Raw genomic sequence first — 24,854 nt, 5'->3', positions numbered from 1 at the left:
GCACTGGCTCTGTGGGGGATTGGCATGCAGACACCTCTCTATTTTTCTCCTTCCCTTGTGCAGCCGGTATGTGACATCACTGTGCACGCACACACGGATGGAGAAGACACATGTATTGCATGTGCACACACACACACACACAGGCACGCAAACATATGTGCGCAAACACACACACCCTCAGATCTACTGATATGCGCGCACACACACACACACACACACACACACACACACACACACACACACACACACACACACACACACACACACACACACACACACACACACACACACACACACACACACACACACACATCCAACAGCATCGCCACACGCGCACATTAGTGCACGCACACACGCACACACCGATACGCACACACACACACACACACACACAATTACACACGCAGCATAGCACAGAAGGAGAAGGAAGCAACATGTCTCAGATGACAGAGGCTTTGATTTACTCTGGCGTTCCCAGCAGAGAGCACATGACAATACAGCGGGGGATAGAATACTACAAGGAACACTCAAATTAACAACCGGAGGAAGCAGGCGGACAGGACATAAATACACACCATCTGAATACCAAAATAATAAATCAGGAGGCGAAAACAAACGGTAGGACACATTATGAAGTCCATTGGCCAACTATAGATTTTATATTTAGGCAGCGTGTTCACTGGGGACGGCGCCACACTTCCATCTCTCCGCCAGGCCGAAAGCGAAGGTGGAGATTGTGTTTTTGCCCCTGGGTTTTTCCAGGGCTAATCACGCAAACCAGTGGACCGATCAGTGCCAAATGTCTTGTGCCAGATGTATTGTGCATGCTGTCAGTAGGCCAGGGAAGTAAATCCTCAATTATAATTTTTTTGGCATATTTATTTTAGAACTTTTATTTTAGAGCTGAAGTCAGTTTGGGTTGTGCTGAAACTTTGCCCAAATATGGAGACCTTTGGCAGTGGCTCAGGAGGTGGAGCGACCTTGGGAAACGCAAAGCTGCGTGACACCTCATCCCAGCTCATCCATATTTGGGAAAATATGGCCACATTTTGGCCACATTTTGGCCAACTTGCAGTCTGCTGTCACCCAGGCGGATGCGTGCATGACTGCACGTGCCCATGTGCGCGACATATGTCGCTTCTCACCCTTAGGGCGTCGTACTGGTATATGTTATTTTACCCAAAGGAAAAGGTGTTGACAGCATGCTGAGATGAAGATGTTTTTCTGCTCATGGGTTGGGTGGTTAAAAGAATTTCAAGTTCATCACAAATCAAGAATGAAGGACATTTTGGTACACAGATCAGCTGTAGGACAGCCAAGTTACTGCAGTAAATGGATAGAATGGGGCGCCTCTCAAATCAGACTGAGGCTCTTTGCTACTTGTCACCCACACACACACACACACACACACACACACACACACACACACACACACACACACACACACACACACACACACACACACACACACACACACACACACACACACACACACACACACACACACACACACACACACACACACACTCTTTAAAACACATTGGCTGCCCCTAGATGGAGCCAGAGTTATCCCCTCTGGCTGCCCGCAGGTCCACCACCATTCTATTGCACACGGGACCTGCTGCGTCAGTGCATGCGTAATGACGTCACTTGGTCACATGACCGTAGTCAGGAAGTTTTGTTCTTCCACCTAGTATGGGCCAGTGTAGGATTTAGCTATTGTTTGCCGATCTAATTTGGTCATGTTTCCAGCCACGCCCGGAGTTTTAGCCAAAAAAACAAACATCAGAGATAAAGGGCTTTAAAGATGGGTTAATGCATTGGACTATATGGAGAAAAACGGCTTCCAATGGAAACAACCCGCGGTGATTGGGCAACTTCCAGGCGTAGCCCCGACCTTACGGTGAGATTTAATGTTGTTACTGTAAATACAGTAAACGCGGCGAACGTGCCGTGGGCCTCCAGCGACATCAAAGAGTTTGACACGTGGGCACTCGCTGAGTTATATTAATAAAGTAGGAAAGCTGAAAATTTGTAAGAACATGTAGCATTGAAAATGCATGCACCATGACAAAATCATACATTTTATTGGTAGTAATATTATGATTAGTGGTAGTAGCAGCAGCAGCACAGACTTACCGTTTTCAGTTTAATTTTGGTAAAAATTGAAATGCTTAAGCCTTAATAAGGCAACAGCGCATGAATAAAGTATGCTTGGTATGAATAATGAGGTGTCCTTTCTCATCGTGTGTTCTTCCCAGCTGGATTAGCACTGGGAACCTGAGAGCCTTGTGATTGGTGTGAGACCAGACATTCAACATCTGTCTCTCTCTCTCTTACACACATGTGTGCGCACGCACGCACACACACACACACACACACACACACACACACACACACACACACACACACACACACACACACACACACACACACACACACACACACACACACACACACACACACACACACACACACACACACACACACACACACACACCTAGACATCTGTTGTGGCTCTTCAGGGTCTTGCCACAGTGGTACTGGGACTATTACAAGGACTAAAGGTACTTGAGCTGTAATGACATGTCCCCATTGGCCAGACCGGGCAGGAAACAGGAAGTAGGGACAAGACTGGGGGTCAAAATGGTCAACCATCTTGGGAGGGTGATTTAAATACAGTAGATAAGAGTCACAGAGATACAATGAGACGTACTGTAATGTCCTCTGCCTGAGGCCAAGGTAAAAAAAAATGTGAGTCAGTTTCAGGGATTGCCCGCATACAGTGATAGGAGAGAGATTGTGCTTAAACAATATCAGAGTATAAAAAAATAAAGAAGCTACATTCTATCCATTAAAAGTGGTATTTTATTGTTCCCTTGATTTTTTGCTTAAGAAGGAGGAGACTAAAATGTAAATATGTTTTTATATGCCTTCCTAAATTCCGTTTCTTTCTAGAAAATTGGTTCAGCAAGTTGAAGAACCCTAGCATCCATATAACCAATATCTGGTTGAAATATAGATTTTGTGTGAAGATATACTGTATAATGTAGAGTGAAAACAGTAGGGTGCCTATAGCCCGTGGGGATCCAGTCAACTAAGTATAGGGTTTAATTGGTTATGCTGTGTTTCTGTTGTCTAGTGTTACCAAAGTGAAGAGCAAAATAATGTGCCAAACGCTGAACTTCCACAATGTTGAAATGACATTTCCCTCTACGTTGTAAAGAGGAACATACTGTACTGCTTATACTGTACATTCTTACCAAGGCTAGGGTATCCCGGAGTGGATGGGTCTCCTCCAGGGTTAAGTGTGACTCGGAAGGTTTTTTGCCAGACATGCTGGTCAGGGGGGCTGTCACACGGATCCACATAGAGCAGAACACCACCAAAACCCACCTCAGACAGGAGTGACAGCTGTAGAGAAACACAAAGCCAGATTACATGTATGTCAGCAAGAAAGCAGGCAAAAACATTTAGTCACATACTCAGTGTTAATTTTGACAACTGATTCTGATTTAGTTTATAGCTTTAGTCCTGTTTAGTCATCTGAAATTGTTTAGTCTTAGTTTAGTGTTAGTCGACTAAATATCAAAATATTAGTCTTAGTACACTGGCAACACAGCAAATTCTGATCTAGTCTTGGTCTTTTGTCACCATTAGCCTTCCACACCATTTAGTTTGAGTACTATTTAGTAATGTGAAATAGTTTAGTCTTAGTTTATAGTCAACAAAATGAACACTGCACATACAGTACAGTAATATGTAAAATGGCATAGTGGCTCACGAAGGGTTAATCATTGAGGAAATACTGTATTCATTCATGCTGGTGTTGTGGCCATAGACTGTAAAAAAGATATGGACAAAGCAAAGCCATTGGTTTCTATGCAGCGCAAATGACACAATATGGGTCCTTGGCATGGGTGTTGCCATCATAGATTGTAAAGGCACCAGAGGATGCTATTGGCTGCCGACGGTCACGTGCAACCACAGAGATACATGGGAGAATGTGGTCGGAGCCTCCCGAAATACAGCACACGAAGAAGAACACAGCCGGCTGGTATTAGTTTAGTTGGCCACGCCCCCCGCAACTGTATCATCAATTTTAACATAAATGGGACCTTATTTTCACAAAACGCATATAATCGTGATTGAAAAGCAATTTTTAACTAGCGATAGTAACCATAAAGTATTTATGAAAATGTTAGAAAACAAAGGGGGAAAATGAATGGGGTCCAATGGAGAACAATTCTTTTTGCGATCGGCCGGGGAAAAAAACAGCGCAACTAGCGGCCAATCATAGGAAGTTTTAGTTCCGTATTGGAGTCATTTTAAATCGGCGGAACTATGCCCCTGGTTGTGGCTCTACAGTGTGTCCTTGCCCCAACCCCCCAACCCCTTGTGTCTTTGCGACTGTGCGAGTCTGACGTCGTACCATATATCCCATACTGTACACATGACTATAGGGCAGGGGTTTTCACCTTGGGGTGCCGCGACAGCAGTCCAGGGGTGCCGCAAGATAATTTGATAATATTTGGAATTTATTTGGACACTTGAAAACATATTTATTATCATTTTAAACTTGAAATACAAAGTTATTTTACGTCAGTTCTAACCAAAATGGCTATATCTCAACGTTTTTAGGGATTGTAAAGTAAAACCTTGGACTAGCTATTGATTGAAAGATAAATACAGTATTTCCAATGCAGGCTAAATGCAGGGCAAATGGACTTCTAAAATGGCTTGTACAGCGAATGGCAGTATTTTATTGTTGTGCATGACAGCTGTAGTGTCCTTGGTGTGTACGGGTGTAGATGGCTATTTTATTGAAGATATGACACCAGCCTTGGCCATTGTCCTCTCATCACAACTATGTCCTTCACTAGAAAACAGGGACAGGGCCACAACACAGACTAACACACACACGCATGCACACCTGCATGCTTAGACACACACACACATTGCTGCATGAGTTAAGTGAATGCACACAAGCCTCTCATGCACACACACGCAGTCATGCACACACACGTGCACAGACAGCTCTACCAAGCAATGAAGGACAGAGGCATTATATGTGCTTGTCAGCTGTGTTGTGGTTAAGCTTCTTGACTTTTGGAACCACACGTTTTTGCTGGCTGGCCAGTTCGGATAGCTGCCAGAAGGCTACCTTCTATGCAGTGGTGGAAATTAACTAAGTACATGTACTCAAGTACAATTTTGAGGTATTTCTTTAAATTAATGGAGCATTTCCAATGTTCAATACTTTTAATTCTACTCCACTACATCTCAGAGGCAAGTATTTTACTCCGCTGCAATTATTTGAAAACCATAGTTACTACAGTAGTTACTTTGTAGGTTTTAATTATTACAAAACGTGCATTGACAACTTTAGCCTTACAGTATATACTTCGGCTATCTGGATCCTCACCCATATGAAATGATATAGATTAGTTAATTGATAATTTGTTGTTAAAATGTATTACTTCATAAGCATAGTTTATACACTAATAGGGGAGCATACAAGCTTTACCAGATGTAATAGAAAGGTTTTTTATCGTTTGATGATTTGTTTTTGGAATGTTAGAGTGGTCTTCTTGAAACTGTATGAAACAACATAATTCATACTGAAATGCAATGATGTTTTCTAATAAAACTACGAGAAACCTGTGTGTGTGTGTGTGTGTGTGTGTGTGTGTGTGTGTGTGTGTGTGTGTGTGTGTGTGTGTGTGTGTGTGTGTGTGTGTGTGTGTGTGTGTGTGTGTGTGCACGCGCGCGTGCGTACCCTTACAGGTCTAACATTCTAATAGTCACTAATGTCTCTCTGTTTCTCTTTGGCTGTGGGGTTGGTTTTGACATAGAACAAATAATTGCACAAAATCATAACAAATTTTCCTGATCTTACATCAGTCCATGATTTCGTCCACTGTCTCTGCTTGTGTGTAATCAATGTGAAACTGAAGTCCAAGTTGTCATAATAGTATGTGTTATCAGCGGTGAAAGTGGGCCGGTATGCCGAATCTTTTACAGGGACGACATACCGGCCCGTTCCGGACCACTTCCCCGCCTGATAACAGATACTATATGGCGATATAAGACGGTAAAAGGAGGTGAAGCCAGCTGTCAAAATCCCATATTAACCTGCCACAAACGCACGTCCAAGAAGAAAACATAATATACTAACGTCAATTAATATACTAAGATTAACATACACAAGTGTGTTACGTTTTCTAAGAAAGTGCTTCTGAATTGTTTCAGTGCGTTTGTGTCAGCGTAATCCACGGAGAGAAGTTTTGTCCAGTCGGACGAGTCGTACCAATGTGCGCATGCGTTCACAACAAATGGGAATGGGATCAGTTCACTTAGCAGGTTGGAGATCCAGAATAGAGCGGACACGGAAATAGCATTTGTCCGTGCCTGTGTGTGTGTGTGTGTGTGTGTGTGTGTGTGTGTGTGTGTGTGTGTGTGTGTGTGTGTGTGTGTGTGTGTGTGTGTGTGGTGCGCGCGCATATTAACGGATAGAGTTGGCAGGCTCTACGACAAATTAAATTCCACCAACGTTCAAAACATGTTTCTGGTTGGCTGACAGACGGACACATTATCAGCATCATTAGTTCTGCGATGTTCCATTTTTGTTAATTTAGGTTCTTTACTTTTTAATTTAAAAGGCAATGTTTAAGTTATCTTCAGAAGAATTTAATGTGCACATTGACAGAGTCATTTTGCCTCATATGTTGTATAGTTTAATTCAATTTAATTTCAAACAAAGGTACTTTGATATTGAATGACGTTTTGTTAAAATGAACAATCTGTGGTACCATTTGATTTCATTTTGTTATACATATAAGAAACTGTTGAGTTAGATTTTTGTTATAAACTCGGCACAAAAAGAAAGGAAACTTGACTTCGGTCTATTATATTTCCCTTAATAATACCAAATTGTATTGTGTTTTATATCATTTCTATCGTTGATTCATCACCTTTACAACGAGGAACAGCTTGTAAGCATCGGACATTCGAGGCATGAGCTACACAGCCAAACGTGTGGGTAGCGCAGACCGAAATGTTGCCAAAATGGCTTGCAATACTGTTCTGCTGGCATTTACTCTAGTTTTTGGGCTTCCCTGACACTGAGCATAACATTAAAAAAGTGTAAAATGTGTCGTTTCTTTCTTTTCCTTATTACTGTGGGAGAGCTAGTGCAATCATTCAATGCTCCAAGCAACAAAGGTGAACACCAAAAGAACAGTATTGCAGGCCTGCCAGGCCATTTTGACCATTTTTGGAGGGGTGCTACCCACACGTTTGGCTGTGTTGCTCATTCCACAAATGCCCGATGCTTACAAACTATACCTCATTGTAAAGGTGATGAATCAACAATAGAAATGATATAAAACACAAAACAAAATACAAATTGGTATTAGTAAAGGGGAGATATAATTGACCGAACTCAAGTTTCCTTTCTTTTTGTGCTGAGTTTTATATAGGTATAAAGGTATAACTGTGCCAAAATGCAGTTTTCTATGAATTTCAGCCTTTTCAGGGGGTTTGACCCCAAATGTAGCTAGCTGAAGTACAGCAATGTTAGAATTGTTTGATTTAAACATGTCTGAGAAAAAAAAACAAGTGTGCCAATCCGGCAAACATGTAGCATTTTGTAACTGAAACAACAATACCAATGTTATGCACACATCAGTGCTGGAAACAAATAGATATAGCATCCAACAGAACTTCTTTAAATTGCCTCCAACCCCTTAAAACAATAGACAAATCAATAATGCACACATGGGGCTCCCCATCTCTCTCCCCATTTTCTGTCAGTCTACTGTCCAATCAATAAAGGCATAAAAAGCTCCAAAACATATCTTTAAAAAAAATACAATTACGCACACATAACTCTCTCCCAGAGCAGAAACCAGAGACAGTTCCTATCAAGACATCATAAACAACAGAGATATGGAGTTTTTATTTTTTAGCCCCCAACGTTTATAACCAGAAGATCATTGCATGACAAAGTATATACTGTATGGTAGTGCCTCTTAAGAGGTTAACCCTAGCTCTGGTCCATAGCGTTAGAAGGAGTTCTGCTTAACGCTATGTTACCGATGAGCCCTTGCGCTCACCCCCGCAGAAGCCCAGGCTGCTCAGCCTCTCGTCTGTAGTAAAAATGAAAAATACACTTTTGCCAAAACAAAGATGGTTTTAAGATGTTGAAAGCCTATGTTCCTTAGTGGAAACACTCGGAGCCCCCCCACCTCACATCTAAAATACAATCTTTGGACTGAAAATGTAATATTTCAACGTAAAAAAAAGAAAAATGGTTTTATTTACTCCACTGCGCCCTTTAAAGATCTTGAAATATTTTATTTTCTGTCCAAAAACTGTATTTTAGACATGAGGTGGGGGGCACAGTGTGTTCCCAATAGGGAAAGTAGGCTTTCAACAACCTAAAACCGTCTTTGTTTGGGTGAGTAGCGAAAGTGTATTTTTTTTATTTATTTTTTTACTAAAGACGAGAGGCTGGACTACTGTGGGTGTGAGCGCAATGGCTCACCAGTCCCATACGTTAAGGAGAACTTACTTCTAACGCCATGGACCAGAGCTAGGTTAACCCATACAGTCACACCCTTAGACAGCGGAGGCAGCCATGCAAGGCAGCAATCTACTTGTCTTGCTCAAGGACACTTCAACCAGGAACCTTCAAATTCCCAGACAACCGCTCTACCCTACCTCCTGAGCCACTGCTGCCCAGAGGGATCAGCTATGAGGACTTGTCGGTTGATGACATTGTGAAGAACTCTTGTTTCTAGCTCCAGGAGACACCTGTTGAGGTTGATGGAGTATCTAAATGTCATGACTGATAAGAAGCTACAGAACTGACCGTGTTGGGAGAACAGTAACGATCAATCACGCGGGTGAAAACACTAATTACTATGCCGGGGGAAAAGTGTGATGGAATAATAGGCTCATACTCCTTACGTTTCCATCTATCAAACTAGAGGGCATGAGGAGAAAGTAACGGACCGTCTGTCGGTCTTCATAGCTATGGGCCAACGCAAAGTAAAACATGCAGTGTGAGTATGTGCATGGCATGAGAAAGTTTCACTGAGTATTCTGTGTTTTGTGTGTGTGTGTGTGTGTATGTGTGTGTGTGATAACATTCAGTTAGTATGTGTGACATTAGTCCTGCAGTCACCTTCACAAACACACAAATGCACACACGTGTGCACACACATGCATGTACGCACACACACACACACACACACACACACACACACACACACACACACACACACACACACACACACACACACACACACACACACACACACACACACACACACACACACACACACACACACACACACACACACACACACACACACACACACATCAATAAACACAGAAGGCACATCAATCTATACTGTAGCTATTCCACTAAGATATAATGAACTTTAATCATGCCTGCTCTGGACGCACGCACGCACGCACGCACACACACACACCCACTCTTCAATACGCTGTGTTGAATGACTAAATATGATTTTTTCATTATCATCCACTTAGTGCTAATCTCTGTTGACTCTACTGAGTTGTTGGGATCAATGGCGTGGTCATGAGCCATTTAATTCTCTACAGGAAATGAAGATAAATGAGCTGCTGGTTTGTATTCCTTGTTGATCCTTCCATCTTCTGGTGTCACAGACTGTGAGCAACGACCTAACAGCAAGGATGTTGGCCTGACACTCTGAATGAGCTTCAGCCACTTAACCAAAAGGGTCTATATTATTTAGGAAATAGCTGATTTACAAACACACTACACAGTGTAGATGTGCATGCATGTGTGTGTGTGTGTGTGTGTGTGTGTGTGTGTGTGTGTGTGTGTGTGTGTGTGTGTGTGTGTGTGTGTGTGTGTGTGTGTGTGTGTGTGTGTGGGTGCATGCGTGTGTACACATGCCTGCCTGACTGCCTGCGTGTGTCCCGAGTTAATCTCACAAATCGCTGGACCAACGTTGCACACACCAATAAGGCCACATAAATACCTCCACTAGTTAAAAAAAAGATATACAGTATACTTAAATGTAGTTTTAAGTCAATGGGGCTCTGGTCAGGTTGAAACCTTGAAATTATAGGCTGAAATGTTCGCCCATAATGACTTCTCCAAAGTGGTTTAGTGCAGGCTATAGCTACAGCCATCACCCCACTGTTGGCTCTGGCTTTCTGAAAACATATTCATCTGTGATTTTAAAAGCTAGTTTGAGCTTGTTATTGAACAGATTTCATTTTAAGTTAGAGCGGAAATATTAATCTATTGGAAGTAATATGCCTTGAAAACGATATGACCAAATACATTTCCCCTCAAGCCTGCATTTCTTGTTTGGCAGGCAGGCTTTAAAGCAGAACAACAGATAAGACTTGTACTGGTATTGTTACATTGCTGCAAGAAACACTTTTTTTACTAAAGAAGAGGCAGAAACCCCTGTGTTGGGTGTTATAACTGAAAAAAACTATTTTTAAATACAAGATGGAACAGATGAAAACAGGAGCACGGCAAGGTGCAAAATGAAGAAGATCTAATAACTGAATCTCCAAATCAACTGATAACACTATTTCAAGTAAAGCGTTGGAAGAAGGCACTGAATAAATCTTCAAACTGCATAGCCGTAGATGCAGGGGTAAGTAATCATAGATTTATGGCCATAATAGTAGATAAAAGATTACTGATTCATGTCTAACCATAGAGCCCCTGTTCACGCGCCATATTAAAATCCCAGTGCAGATAGAAGATTAAGACTCTGTCTAGATATGGCACCGAGACACAAAAAACAGCTTTATTAAAGCATTGAGGAGGAAACTCACTTTTCCATCCTACCTTTATATGTGAAAATCCTTTTTTCCAATCTTTGCTGAACATATTTACCCTAGAAGTTAAATGTTCCCCTTGCTCCTCATCTCGACACAATCCACCTGCTGTGAGCATGTTAAGTCAGGTATATTCCCAGAGATAGATTCAAAACCCATTGTGGGTCGTGGATGCATTTTCATGTTTTTACAACAACAACAACAACATAGTAGCCTACCAGTGATGTCAGCATGCGGACAGACGGCAGACATACATTTGGTAAATTAATAGTTAGATAGCACAAGTCAAACATTGTCCCAAAATGCCCGAAATAGTGAACATAGAATATGTATAAGCTGAAGCTTGTAGATGGACAATTTTCCAAATTTCTTTTTTTAAATCCAAGTGTTGGATTATTCATTGTATTTTTGTAAGTAACAGAACATTACGCGTGCACACGCACACGCACACACACACACACACACACACACACACACACACACACACACACACACACACACACACACACACACACACACACACACACACCTTTTGCTGTGGTCTCACCTTGTAGAGTAAAGGGGCTTGCCCCAGCTTGACTAAGGCTATCTGACTGGTGAGGTTCCTGCTCTCTCTGACTCTTCTCAGGTCATCCACACTGCCATACTGGACGTCCACCACCTCCGCCTGGCATGGAGGGACAGTGCAGGGGTGAGGGTTTGAGGAGACTGCATTAACAACACATTTGGTAGAGTGACACATTGCAAATTGAAGCAGAATTGCAATCATGAACAATAATCATATGGTAGATTTGAAAGCAGCACTAGTAACTATTTTGTAATTAATGCATGTGCGAGACAGAGAGATACCCCGAGAGAGAGAGAGAGAGAGAGAGAGAGAGAGAGAGGGGGAGAGAGAGAGAGAGAGAGAGAGACACTTTATACTGTAATATCTATAACAATTCAAGGTCAAGCGTAGTGGTGGTTTTAGGGGTTGTGTGCAGCGAGCAGGGCTATACTGTAAATGTGATGGGGTAAGAACAGGTATGATATAAAATTCAAGAAGAAATAGGAAATAAGTCATAGCCAGAAGCAATACAATATAGATAAAATACGTTTTTGAAACTGCAAAAAGCAACTATATGAGTGGGTGTGTGCGTGCATATTTTTTGTGTGTGCCTGTGTCTCATCGTCTTGCAAATTAAAGTGACCTAGAAGTTGTTGAGGAAAGTCAAAGCACTACTTTTTGAGTGGGTCTCTCTCTCTCTCTCTCTCTCTCTCTCTCTCTCTCTCTCTGCATCACCTGGGCCTGATTCATTTTTCATGTGGCCTGGGGGCGAGTGTAACACGATGCTGCAGTGGGGCGAGAGAGAATGTGAGAGGGGGGGGGGGGGGGGGATAGAGAGGGTGCGAGCGAGAGAGAGAGAGAGAGAGAGAGAGCGAGCACATCTTGTTTTCATCAGGGGAGAATAGCTGAGGAGAGGAGAGAGAGATTTATCGCTCCTGCCTGCATTTGCATCATAAAAGTCCTCCATTTAAACTGCAGCCCATGGAACAGAACAAGACGCAGCAAATTGAAATACAGAAGGATTTCCTAGCGCTGAGACTGCCTGGCTGGACAATATTCCCCCCCCCCCCCCCTCTCTCTCTCATACGTACATAGAGACAGAACACTCCTCCCTCCCTCAGCTCTAATTTCATCTTGGTGAGGTAATGAAATTAACGATGTAAACTGGCTGAAGTTTGAGGCAGTGAGCATCTCTCTTCTGAGCCCAGTCTTCATTTGAGCCCAGTGGAAATTCCATGAGAGGGGGGGGGGGGGCACGATAAGAAGGGGAAGAAGGGAATGAGAGGAGAGAGAAAAAGAGGGAGGAGAGGGATGAGTGTGGGTAAAACTGAAGAGAAGGAGGAATAAAAGCGAGGACATGAGACGGGAAGGAAAGAAGGGACTGGTGTCACCCTCTCCGACTGAGACAGTGAGGCATGATGACAGACACACATGGAGAGAGGAAAATAGTTCCAGGGAGGAGACGGAGACAGCGGGGCCATCAGTGATCCTCCAAATTGCTGATTGAAGGATGCTAAAACCCACAGAATAATTCACTATTATCATGTCGGGGAGCTTGAGTGCCTTTTCAATCAGAGCTCTGCCATTACCATGTTAGATGACGGGAAATGTACTGTACCATGTGACCTAGCATCTTGCTGTTCAAGGAGGCTCTTTCAATACAGTGCACACAAAAAAACAGACTAATTGTTGGTTAGAGTAATCACAGTTTTGGTAGCACTTCCCAAACATCAGTAACTTTAGTTAAGGACTCTAATAACCAAATAAGCCTGTAGACCTGTAACATTAAGGCCTATGTAATGTTATCACATGGACACTGTGGGCAACATATTTAACTTGACGTTAATGGCATGCAGTGAACATTTAGTTACGTAGTGTTAAGGAAGTCAGCAGTGCAGCGCAACATGAAACACAAACACCCGACTTTTCAAAAACGTTATATCAAAATATTAAACATATGCCAAGTTAACTGACATTAGACAGCGGATGCTGAGCCAAACATATTAGTTTAATTTCCATTTTAATATTTAAATGTTATAATAAAGGCTGTTTGTGCACGCCTCAACATTTTACATTGCTGAGACAGAGGCTTCGTGCAGCGTGCACCGGATAGAAAAGGAACAGGACACAATTTGTCGGGCTTGTCATTCATTAACAATACAAAAGAAAAAAGTCCGCACACCAAATTTGCAGTTCCCAAAATAGAGTTTTACTGTGGTAACGTTTCGAGCTGTATGCTCTTCCTCAGACCTGGATGTGCATGTCTTTTAGGCTGTTTGTCAGCTTTTTTCTCCTTGTCATTCATTAATGCATCAAATAAAAACAGTTGCGTCTAGAGTCTTTGGGGGTCGAGTCCGAGTCTAGAGTCTCATTTATGGCAACTCGAGTGCAACTCTCACTCGAGTCCCCATCTCTGATACACACACACGTTAAATAATAATGTAAAAGTGCTCATAAGAGAAGCACCTGGGATCGTCTGTGCTTGAGTGGTTTCTTCCCACAGTCTATCCTCTAAAGGCCAAAAAGTGAGCATTTCAAATGGCAAGATGTTGGGTCACATAATGCTGTGAAAGCTGAGTTTGTTTACCTCTGCAGTTTCATTCACATCTCTCTGGTTTTGCACTGAACTGAATGGTGCTGTTGCTCTGTCAATTAGCATTAGACTAGCTTAGCTGTGATTTAGAACGGTTTCAGGTAAACCAATGCTTTCATGGGTTTAGTACCAACTGTGTGCTAATTTATAATAGACTGCTCTGCCAAAATAAGCACAAGTTCAGATGAAATGCAGCAAACTACAGCTGAACTACAGCTGCTGGACTGGATATGCTTTTCAGTCCTATGCTCCTTATGGCCCTTTCACATGGAGTGCAGCAATGGCACCGCTGCTGAAACCCTCTGAAACCCATTATTTGCGAAGGCTTGCGCTGCACCAGGATGGTTTGCCGCTGCACTGAGCAAAGTGGCATGTGCAGCACAGAGAGCTCCGTGGAGAGCTCAATGCATGTCACAGTCAAAGTTCACCGTTGCTGAACTTTGACCGCTGTGCGCTGTGACAGCGCATCCAGCATGGCACAGAACCGTAACTGCAGCCAAGTTAAACCCAAGCCCTTAGGACCAGGAGGGCTGGCCATTTTCTTACATCCACCTCTTGCCGCATTTCCTCCTTGATTGTTTTTGAGGAAAAACACATTGTGTCTGAATCATGGACAATTGGACTCATCAAAAGTCTGAATTGCTTGAATTATTTGACACATGTGCTTTCATATTGAGACATCAGAAGGAAAACACTACTGCAATGTACGTTGGAAATACGCTTGTCGCCCTGAAGCGTCTTACTAGTTGCGACCGTCACCGGCTGTCCGTCCGTCAGTCAGTCAGTCAGTCAGTCAGTCCGTCCGTCGCACGTCACACTTTTGCCCTGCTCATATCTCTGCAACCGTTGCCCCGATCCATGCCAAATTTTGCACACATACTCCTTGCCTGACAAATCACAACCACCCATCAATTCACACATGACCCTCTTCTAGCGCCACCCTGAGGCCGATTCTTGCAAAACACATTTTTAGACACAGCTCCTACAATTTTTGCCCTAAAATCACGCAAATCGGTACACAGTATGTCTACACTCATGTCATCAACATGGATCTGTCCCATATAGCGCCACCTTCAGGCCGAGTTTTTTAAAACACATTTTTGGACACTGCTCCTACAGATTTTGCCCTAAAATCACGCAAATCGGTACACAGTATGTCTACACTCATGTCATCAACATGGATCTGTCTCATATAGCGCCACCATCAGGCCGATTTTTTATAACACATTTTTGGACACTGCTCCTACACATTTTGCCCTAAAATCACGCAAATCGGTACACAGTATGTCTACACTCATGTCATCCACATGGATCTGTGATCTGTCCCATATAGCTCCACCTTCAGGACGATTTTTTAAAACACATTTTTGGACACTGCTCCTAGACATTTTGCCCTAAAATCACGCTGCGACCTGACGGTCGCTTATCTCCCGATTAGGGAGTCTTACTGGTAGTATAGTGTATAGTAAGTGAATGGGCCCCAAACTTTTACACCCTATAAAAGAAATTGCTCAATGCTGACAGGCAGTCAGGAGGTGGATTCATGACTGTATGTGTATAGACAATATTTTAGGCCAATAAAAAAAGAATGTCATACCCCACCACAGGGGCAGCCGGTCTAACAGCTTGAAGGTCGTCAATGTGTGTAGTGATAAACATAGCTCAACAGACCTATTAAAGTTTCTTAATTATAAGTCTAGCTGATATAGCTGTATATATTTTACACGTTCATAAAGTATTTTTAAATTTTAAAAGTTCACACATACAGTATACAGTAGGCCTATTTATTTTCTATTTGTTCTGTGGATTAGTTCCATAACTGAATATTAGATTCATGTCTGATTGAATAGTGTTTGAATACAGTATAAGTTAGTACCTGTTTGACTGTGCTTTGAACTCTTATCAGCGTGTTTGTTAGCGTGTAAATTCTGGGACTCACTGGGCACACGGACAATGTTAATGACTGTTTGATTTCCCCTTTAACTTTGTTTAGTTTAGTATGTGTATCTTATGCACGCTCATACAAGAAGCAAACAAAGACTGGGGCTGTCAAGTCAAGGACAGGATGCCGACCAACAACAGAATGCTGCGCCAGCACAAAGCTGCACATTGCCATGAGAGGCTGGTACGTGGACTCTTTAAAGGTGATACACCATGAAATTTCACTTTTCTTATTTTAAAACCTTTTTTGGGGGTCCCACTAGCACCTTCTATCCTCACAAAGTCCCATTTCTGACCGTTGTGTCTTTCTCTGGTTTTGAGAAGGCGAAGGATAAAAGTATCCCACGGGTTCTCAAAACAGGCTGTCCAGATTTGCTGCCGATTGTGACGTCATCTGCCGATTGTGACGTCATCATCAACAAAAAATCACACCCGTGTGAACTGAGCGGTGGTTCTCCCCCCCCCCCCCCCCCGTGTGTGTGTGTGTGTGTGTGTGTGTGTGTGTGTGTGTGGCCTGGACAACAGCGCCCCTCCCTTAACATGTGTGGTCAGAAAAGGTACTACACAGGCTTGAGGCTACATACAGACCCACCCACATACAAACAAACTAACTAACAAACAAACATACCTACACACACGGCCACGCTATGGAGACGGTGTGACCACCGCTCAAAAATGTTTTTGGGGGGGTGGCGCAGTTCAGGCCAAAGGTGGTACTGCAGCTGAAATGCTCTGAGAGCCATTCAAAAATGAGAGAGGCTCTCTATTCAGGAGTGGTAATTTAGCCTCAAACCTTTTGAAAAACGTTTTTGGGACATAAACAATATGATATAAATACTTTTTAAATGCATGGTGTATCACCTTTAAAATTTATATCAGTGTTTATAAATGACAAGCTAATATATTTGTGTACAATTTGATAGTAGTGTAGGGATGATGAGAGTTTAGACCTAAATATCGAAAGCCAAAAATCCCAACATGATTAGTAAAAGGGGAAAAATGGAAAATAATAATCAAATACAATTATGCCATCTGTTGTAATATTCCGCCAATTATTGTTAATTTGTATTGTGTGTGGTACCCCAGCCCCTAGGTCAGGCTTATGGGTGACACTGCCAAGTGATTCCACATACAATGAATAATAATAATAAGAAGAAGAAAAACAGGTGGCTTGTTGTGACATTGTGGTTTTGTAAGGTGGTGCGTAATACAGGTTGTGATGGGGAGATGGGGAATAGCCAACCATTATTCAGCTTGAGGCCACAGACCCTTCATTATCTCTGTGAAAACAATATTCAAAATATCTCACAATGTGCTCCAGATCAAAACATGTGCTACTGTACAACTAACATACCCAGAGAGGACAGCATGGTTTCTGACACCACAAAATACAAGCATATATTTGGACCAATAATAGTAATGCATCTTCAACCATGTGGTAGCCTACTGTGCATCAAGACGACATTATGGCCCAAAATGTCTAAAGCTACTTTGAAATATCTAGCTTAGTGGTATTAATTTGAAGGCCTCTTCACTAGATAATTCATATGCTCTCTAGACCGAATTTATTTTGACACTTGAAAAAATATTTAGTATCATTTTAAACCTGAAGTACAAAGTTATTTTCAGTCAGTTCTAACCAAAATGGCTGTTATCTAAATGTTTTCCTCACAACATAATCACTAAAATATGATATAAATATAAGGCGCTGGGAGTGAAAATTATGAATATCGTCACTGTCAGGCAAAAACCTTGTATCTCCAAGTTTCAAATGTGTATGTTTTTTGGTAAAATAAAAGCCCTACTTCATCATACAAAAGTGTCACACAAGTAGTGAAAATAGCAGATCTGCAAGCAACACCTCGCGATGCGAGGCGTTGTGTGCTTGTAGATTGCCTATTTTCACTACTTTGAATCGTTTTTAAAATAATAACACAAAAAGTGAAGGTTTTGGGTTCCACCCGACAACGACGATTTAATGTAGGGGTGCCTCGGATGAAAAATAATATTCATGGGGTGCCCTGAGACAAAAAGGTTTGGGAACCCCTACTCTAGACTATATATTCATTGTGACCATTAAGTGTTACAAGTACGTGTATTTATGTGAAAGAATACAGAATTTTACCTGGAGGCTCAGCCAGTTAGTGCTCTTTATGAGCAAGGGGAGACGGAATAAAATCGGACCCCTTTCTTGTCTCACGTGTCTCTCTTCTCTGCCCTGTCTCTGTAACCTGACCTATCTGAGATAAAGCATTACAATTCCCCCAAAAGATCTTAAAATGTGATGTGTGCACTGATCCGGACGTAACATTCCTGAATGACACCTTTTTTTGTGGGGGTGGGGGAGGATAATTAATTGTATGGGATCTTATGTAATTGTGACATAGCTGTTGTATGTTTTATATGTTATACAGGCAACCGATAATTTACTTTACCTAAAATAGCATGTTCCGGCACATTGTGCTTGTGAATCAGCTAATTTAGCTGCAGTGTACCTATGTTCACAGGTTTTCAATATTATGACATGCCCAGTATAGGGTTCATGTGGTTAAGCCAATTCTGATTCAAAACATGAGAATCAACCAGCCCAAAGACATGTTTTTGTGTTTGTGTGTCTAGCCTTAGCCCTTAGAAGAGAATAGTCCCCACAAGACCAGTGAAACCGTAGCAGGACCTATTAGCCCTCAATACTTCGCCTGAAACACCACCCATCCATCATGAATGCCATATATAATTGTCTAAAAGCCATGTTTAGATACGGCAATCCAACGCTTAATTCAAGTCAGCGCACAGGAACAGAGCTCGGAAATAATCTGGTGATGGATGACTGTGATCCTCCTTGGGGTAGACTCGGACCGAACGGACAGATGAATGGATAGAGCAAAAGCATGGAGGGAAAAAAGGAGAGGAGAGAAACTTGGTATTCAGAGAACCGTCCCAACTTTTCATCTGCCCTGAGGCCAGCCATGGGCTCTGGGGAATAACAAGCATCTCCTTCAGCCCCCATGCTCTGTTCCTGGGATGCAGAGAAGTAAAAACCTCTAAAAATAGTACGACAGTATTTCTTAGTGTATGTGTATCTTGGGGTGTCTGTGAACTAGTGTGGGCCCGACTACATGCATAATGACTGCCATTAACCTTCACACTCCTGAAGGATGGTGAAAAGGCTTGCAATGCATCTAGCATGACGCAAATATCATGCTATTGGATTTTCCGGTTCCCGCCTTGAGCTCTTTGGTGCTCCGTTAAAAGAAAAACAGGGTATCTTGACACTATCTAAGATTGTAATATGCACACTTTATCTTTTTGTCTCTAGGTAATGACTAGAGGCGGTCTACCAACGAAAGTTCTATTTCTAGTATAAGAATGATCCTCTTGAGTATGACCTATTTAGAAATAAAGAAATAAGCATATAGTATTCCAGAGTACAGCACTAGAATGAATATTATGTAATGTAAACATACAGTACCTTTCCTCATAAAGATTCATACCAGTGGTCTGACATGTTTAGCCCATTTATTCCAACTCACAATACTGTATGTACTTATTGACAAGCCTGTTAATTCTAAAGCACATGCTTTATTTTTTAATATTCGTGTAAGATCTGTAACATTTTGTTAGTGTAGCCCCCACACAGTACCAGCGACACAACAGCCCTGCTAATTGGGCTCAGCCCTATAAGCACGACTGGTTGTGCGTTGGTCTGGTGAGTGGGAGTCCCGGGTTCAATCCCCGCTTCCGCGCATCCCTACAATCTGGCGTAGTCGGCAGGACGAGGAGCGTGATATCCTCGCGTGAGGGACAGGTCCACGTTGTGTGTGGCGGTCCACGGCGTGAAGTTTGAAGCGCGAGGGCGCGCTCCAAAGATTAGGGGGGTGATTGTAGCCCCCACAGTTAGTACCAGCCATGAACCAGCGACAACAGCCCTGCTAATTGGGCTCAGCCCGATTAGCACCAGTAAGACTCCCTAATCGGGAGATAAGCGACCGTTGGTCGCTTATCTCCTGTCACACTGCTGACATCAGTATGACATCACACCGTACACAAATGACCCTTATACCAGGAAAGAAGCATTTCTTCGACTCAGACCTTATCGCCAGGGTTGGCTTATAGCAGCTGTCGGTAGGACCATATATGGATTCTGTTAGTGTGGATCTCCTAACAGGGCATCATCTGGGATACAATCCCTTTTATGCCCATATATGGAGATCCCTAACAGAATCCCTTTCATGTCCATATATGGAGATCCCTAACAGAATCCCTTTTATGCCCATATATGGAGATGGAGATCCCTAACAGCATCCCTTTTATGCCCATATATGGAGATCACTAACAGCTAACAGAATCCCTTTTATGCCCAAATATGGAGATCCCTAACAGAATCCCTTTTATGCCCATATATGGAGATCCCTAACAGAATCCCTTTTATGCCCATATATGGAGATCCCTAACAGAATCCCTTTTATGCCCATATATGGAGATCCCTAACAGAATCCCTTTTATGCCCATATATGGAGATCCCTAACAGAATCCCTTGTATGCCCATATATGGAGATCCCTAACAGAATCCCTTTTATGCCCATATATGGAGATCCCTAACAGAATCCCTTTTATGCCCATATATTATGGAGAAATCCCTGCTCTGAGTATCTGACATCAGTGTGATGTCACCTGTTTATGCCCATATATGGAGATCCCTGCTCTGCGTATCTGGTTGCTATGGTAAACAGTTGGTTGCTAGGGTAAAAAAACATGGTTGCTATGGTAAACAGTTGGTTGCTAGGGTAAACAGTTGGTTGCTAGGGTAAAACCATGGTTGCTAAGGTGGTTGCTAACGTACACTAACAAACCAGCAACAACAGACTGTTGCCACAGCAAAGTACACAAAGGTTTGTGTACACATGTGGTGTGATGTCATACTGATGCGGAGATATGAGCAGGGCAAAGGTGTGACGTGTGACGTGTGACGGACGGACGGCCGGTGGAGGTTTTCATTGCGACCGTCAGGGAGCAGTTTACTATGAAAACCTCCACCGGCCGTCCGTCCGTCCGTCCGTCCGTCCGTCACACGTCACACGTCACACCTTTGTTTGTGTACGGTGTGATGTCATATATCTTCAGTATGACATCACACCACATGTGTACACAAACCTTTGTGTACGTTGCTGTGGCAACAGTCTGTTGTTGCTGGTCTGTTAGTGTACGTTAGCAACCACCTTAGCAACCATGGTTTTACCCTAGCAACCAACTGTTTACCCTAGCAACCAACTGTTTACCATAGCAACCATGTTTTTTTACCCTAGCAACCAACTGGGCATAAAAGGGATTCTGTTAGGGATCTCCATATATGGGCATAAAAGGGATTCTGTTAGGGATCTCCATATATGGGCATAAAAGGGATTCTGTTAGGGATCTCCATATATGGGCATAAAAGGGATTCTGTTAGGGATCTCCATATATGGGCATAAAAGGGATTCTGTTAGCTGTTAGTGATCTCCATATATGGGCATAAAAGGGATGCTGTTAGGGATCTCCATATATGGGCATAAAAGGGATTCTGTTAGGGATCTCCATATATGGGCATGAAAGGGATTATGTTAGGGATCTCCATATATGGGCATAAAAGGGATTGTATCCCAGATGATGCCCTGTTAGGAGATCCACACTAACAGAATCCATATATGGTCCTACCGACAGCTGCTTCCAGAGGATCAACAACAACAAAAAGCAGCAAGAACACAAAGCCATTGACAAGGCCCTGCAGAAAATGCATGACACGCTGCTGCGCCACACTCAGCACCCCTAAAAACCAGTACTTGGGATTTGTTGATGTAAATGTTCACATAGAGTGTAATAATTGGTAAAACAAACTTTTGGCCTATTTGTGGAGATAAGCGACCAACGGTCGCTTATCTCCCGATTAGGGAGTCTTACTGGTAGTAAACTGCTCCCTGACGGTCGCAACAACTGGTTGTGCGTTGGTCTGGCGAGTGGGAGTCCCGGGTTCAATCCCCGCTTCCGCGCATCACTACATTAACATGGAAAGATGACGGGATATATGACCGAAGCTGTGAAGCTGGTATGGGCCTTTAACCACTTTCAACCTGGCGTCCCTATTTTGGTTGTCCTTATGTAAACAAAAGTAGCAGAAATAGCAAAAACACTACAAGCTCATAATGCATCACAATGCGAAACAGTGTAATATTCATAATATTCATACAAAGAATATAGGGCTTGAGTGGTTAATGTACATGAAACACCTTTTTTTAAAGATATGCACATTTATTTTGAGATACAAAATCCAAATGTATTATTTATGCAAGAATGGTGTACTACAGTCTCAGTTACACTTAAGCTTTGTTTTCTATTTTATGGTTCATCCAACTCACATTAAAGCAACCTCCCTCTCTTCTTCTAAAGATGCCCCCAAAACCTACCTCTTCATACTTTCCTTCCCCACCTAATCTCATTTCCACTATTATTATTAGCAGTAGCCCATTAGTATTATTACACACCATAGAAGGTGACATATCAGTTCAGGCCAAGCAGCCACGGCACAAGGATCTAAAAGAGGATCTGCAGACAGAGCCTGTGCACCTTGAACTGTGGGACAGTAACATTTAACAAAATGCAACCTTTAGCTTTGGCCTTTTCTGATAAACCTCACTTGCCCCACTAGCTGGAGGGCAATGACAGTATTAAGTGGATGAGGAGAGGGCAAAGGTAACGAAAGAGGAAATGGAACAGGAGGGGCATGGGGAGGATGAGGGTAAACGATTTAAGGAGAAGTTGATTGTAATTTTTGTGAAAAAGAAGAACAGGGAACCTTTTTTTTACAAAAGCAAATAAATCTCTATCTCTTTTTAACTCAGCACTCCTACAGTTCTCTATTTGCTCTCTCTATTTGCTCTATTTTATAAATAAATGCAATGTTTCATGGAATTGTTCTTTCATTAGAGTAAACTTGATTTCCCCAGAAAGTCAGAAAATTGTAGGCATTCTTGGTCTTCATCCAAAGCAACTTACAATAGTCAATTAACAACACATTAAAGTGCTTAGTTAATGTATCTCTGAAGAATATACAAACATATAAATACATTGGTAGACTCTGAAGCTAAACCAACACCGAGGATTTGGCGGTGAACTTTGTGACATCACGTCCAGTACCCCATTCCAGCACCCATGAACATGCATTATTTTGGACTCCAGTCCGGTTGTGGCCTAATGGTCAGAAAGCACTTTGCAGCTTTTTTTAAGCACATCTTCAAAATTCACGCCTGAAATATTAACGCCTTTAATTGGCAAAGAACAAAATGTGAAGCTCTCTTACGCTTATGTTAACCAGAGACTTAATTTTCTGCATAAATCGAAAGCACTGAAATGTAGCGAGGGAAACAATTGTTAGGTCAATTTCGGGTTTTAAGACTGCAAACCATAGCATTCTACAAGACAAGAAAGAAGAGGTGGAAGCTTTGGCCCTGGCTAGTGACCCTTAATTGACCTAACATTTTAAGTGTTTAACGATTCAAAAGTTTTCAGACCCAAATTTGCATATGCCCCGGGGAAATTTGACATTTTGATTGTTATTGAAAATGTCAACACTGGCTGATCGTACCTGGAGAGTTCCCACTGCGGAGTAGGCTGCATAAGAGAACTGCAGGTCGGGTGACTGAGCTTGACCTCGCTGGTCACATGGTATCCCGTTGGAGAGGAAACATTGGTGGGTGAACATGTCTGTTATGGTGTTGGGGGCGGGACCCGGCAGACTAAGCAGAACCGTGTGATTGGACAGACGGACATCAGTCAACCCTAGTCCCACCCATTGCCTGTAGAGGTACCTGGCTCTGGCTTCTTCACCGTCATCTGATAGGCTGTCAAATGACCTAGAAGAGAGAGAAATGTAGAGAAGCTTGTCACATGTAAAAAGTGTCAGATCAACAATCAAGATTACAATGCTTTCCTTTCCTTGATATTGTAGTGATATGTTGATAGTGATGATTATTTCAGGAATGTCACAGAGGCACTGCATAATGATATTCCTGACAATAGTGTTTATGAAGAATGTTGACTAAATCTGTGAAAGAATATTAATTTAATCGAGCAAATTTTAGGCACAATTTTGACCTTTAACCATCCCAAAGGTAATCAAATAATTCAATAAATACATACAGATTTGATTATAATACACTATTTCTTAACTTAAATACAAATGTAGGCCTAGAAATGTAGGACTAAACACACGCGCGCACACAGCAGAGGTGTCAGTATATTGTTGCCTTTGCCCTAATTAGATGAATGAAATGTCAATACATGGGCAATGTTCATGGTTTATTTGACTATAGGAGTTTAATTTATTCTTTTGACTCAAATGTGCGTGCGTGCGTGCGTGTGCGTCAACTCTTCCATTACTCCGATCACTCAAAGCACTCGAAAATGTACTGTGTATGCCCCACATTCATCCATTCATGCAAGCCCTCAACCTGCTCGTCGGGAGCAGGTAGGGGTTCAATGTCTAGTTCAAGTACACTTAAAACATGATGCCGGGAGCAGCTTCCAATCTCTAACTTCCTGAGCCAGTCTACTGTATCACTTGAGCCTCTGCTGTCCCTGTGTGTGTGTGTGTGTGTGTGTGTGTGTGTGTGTGTGTGTGTGTGTGTGTGTGTGTGTGTGTGTGTGTGTGTGTGTGTGTGTGTGTGTGTGTGTGTGTGTGTGTGTGTGTGTGTGTGTGTGTGTGTCATCTATATCAGTCTCAGCAGCAGATGGCCCAAACACACACTTCCACTCTCCAGTCGCTCCCCGGGAGCAACAGCGGGAGGCTGTCTGCGAATGTCTATGAGGGCGAGTAGTGTGTCTGTCTTTATCTGTGTGTGTGTGTGTGTGTGTGTGTGTGTGTGTGTGTGTGTGTGTGTGTGTGTG

At 42.5% G+C, this 24,854-nt stretch overlaps 1 protein-coding gene across 1 annotated transcript in view; it reads right to left on the bottom strand.

Moving 5' to 3' along the window:
- The window catches only part of naaladl2 (N-acetylated alpha-linked acidic dipeptidase like 2), a gene marked incomplete at its 5' end in the record, with an annotated part of 278,337 nt that overhangs the window by 191,218 nt on the left and 62,265 nt on the right, over positions 1-24,854 (bottom strand). The window contains 3 exons of the mRNA XM_080724924.1: positions 3,264-3,414; positions 11,405-11,524; positions 23,554-23,821. Of these exons, the coding sequence (XP_080581050.1) occupies positions 3,264-3,414; positions 11,405-11,524; positions 23,554-23,821 (539 nt within the window). The remainder of the gene's footprint in view (positions 1-3,263; positions 3,415-11,404; positions 11,525-23,553; positions 23,822-24,854) is intronic.

This window comes from Nannobrachium achirus (genome assembly GCF_963921795.1).
Source record: "Nannobrachium achirus genome assembly, chromosome: 1".
NCBI classification, from domain to species: Eukaryota; Metazoa; Chordata; class Actinopteri; order Myctophiformes; family Myctophidae; genus Nannobrachium; species Nannobrachium achirus.
This window is presented reverse-complemented; position numbering and strand designations above follow the sequence as displayed.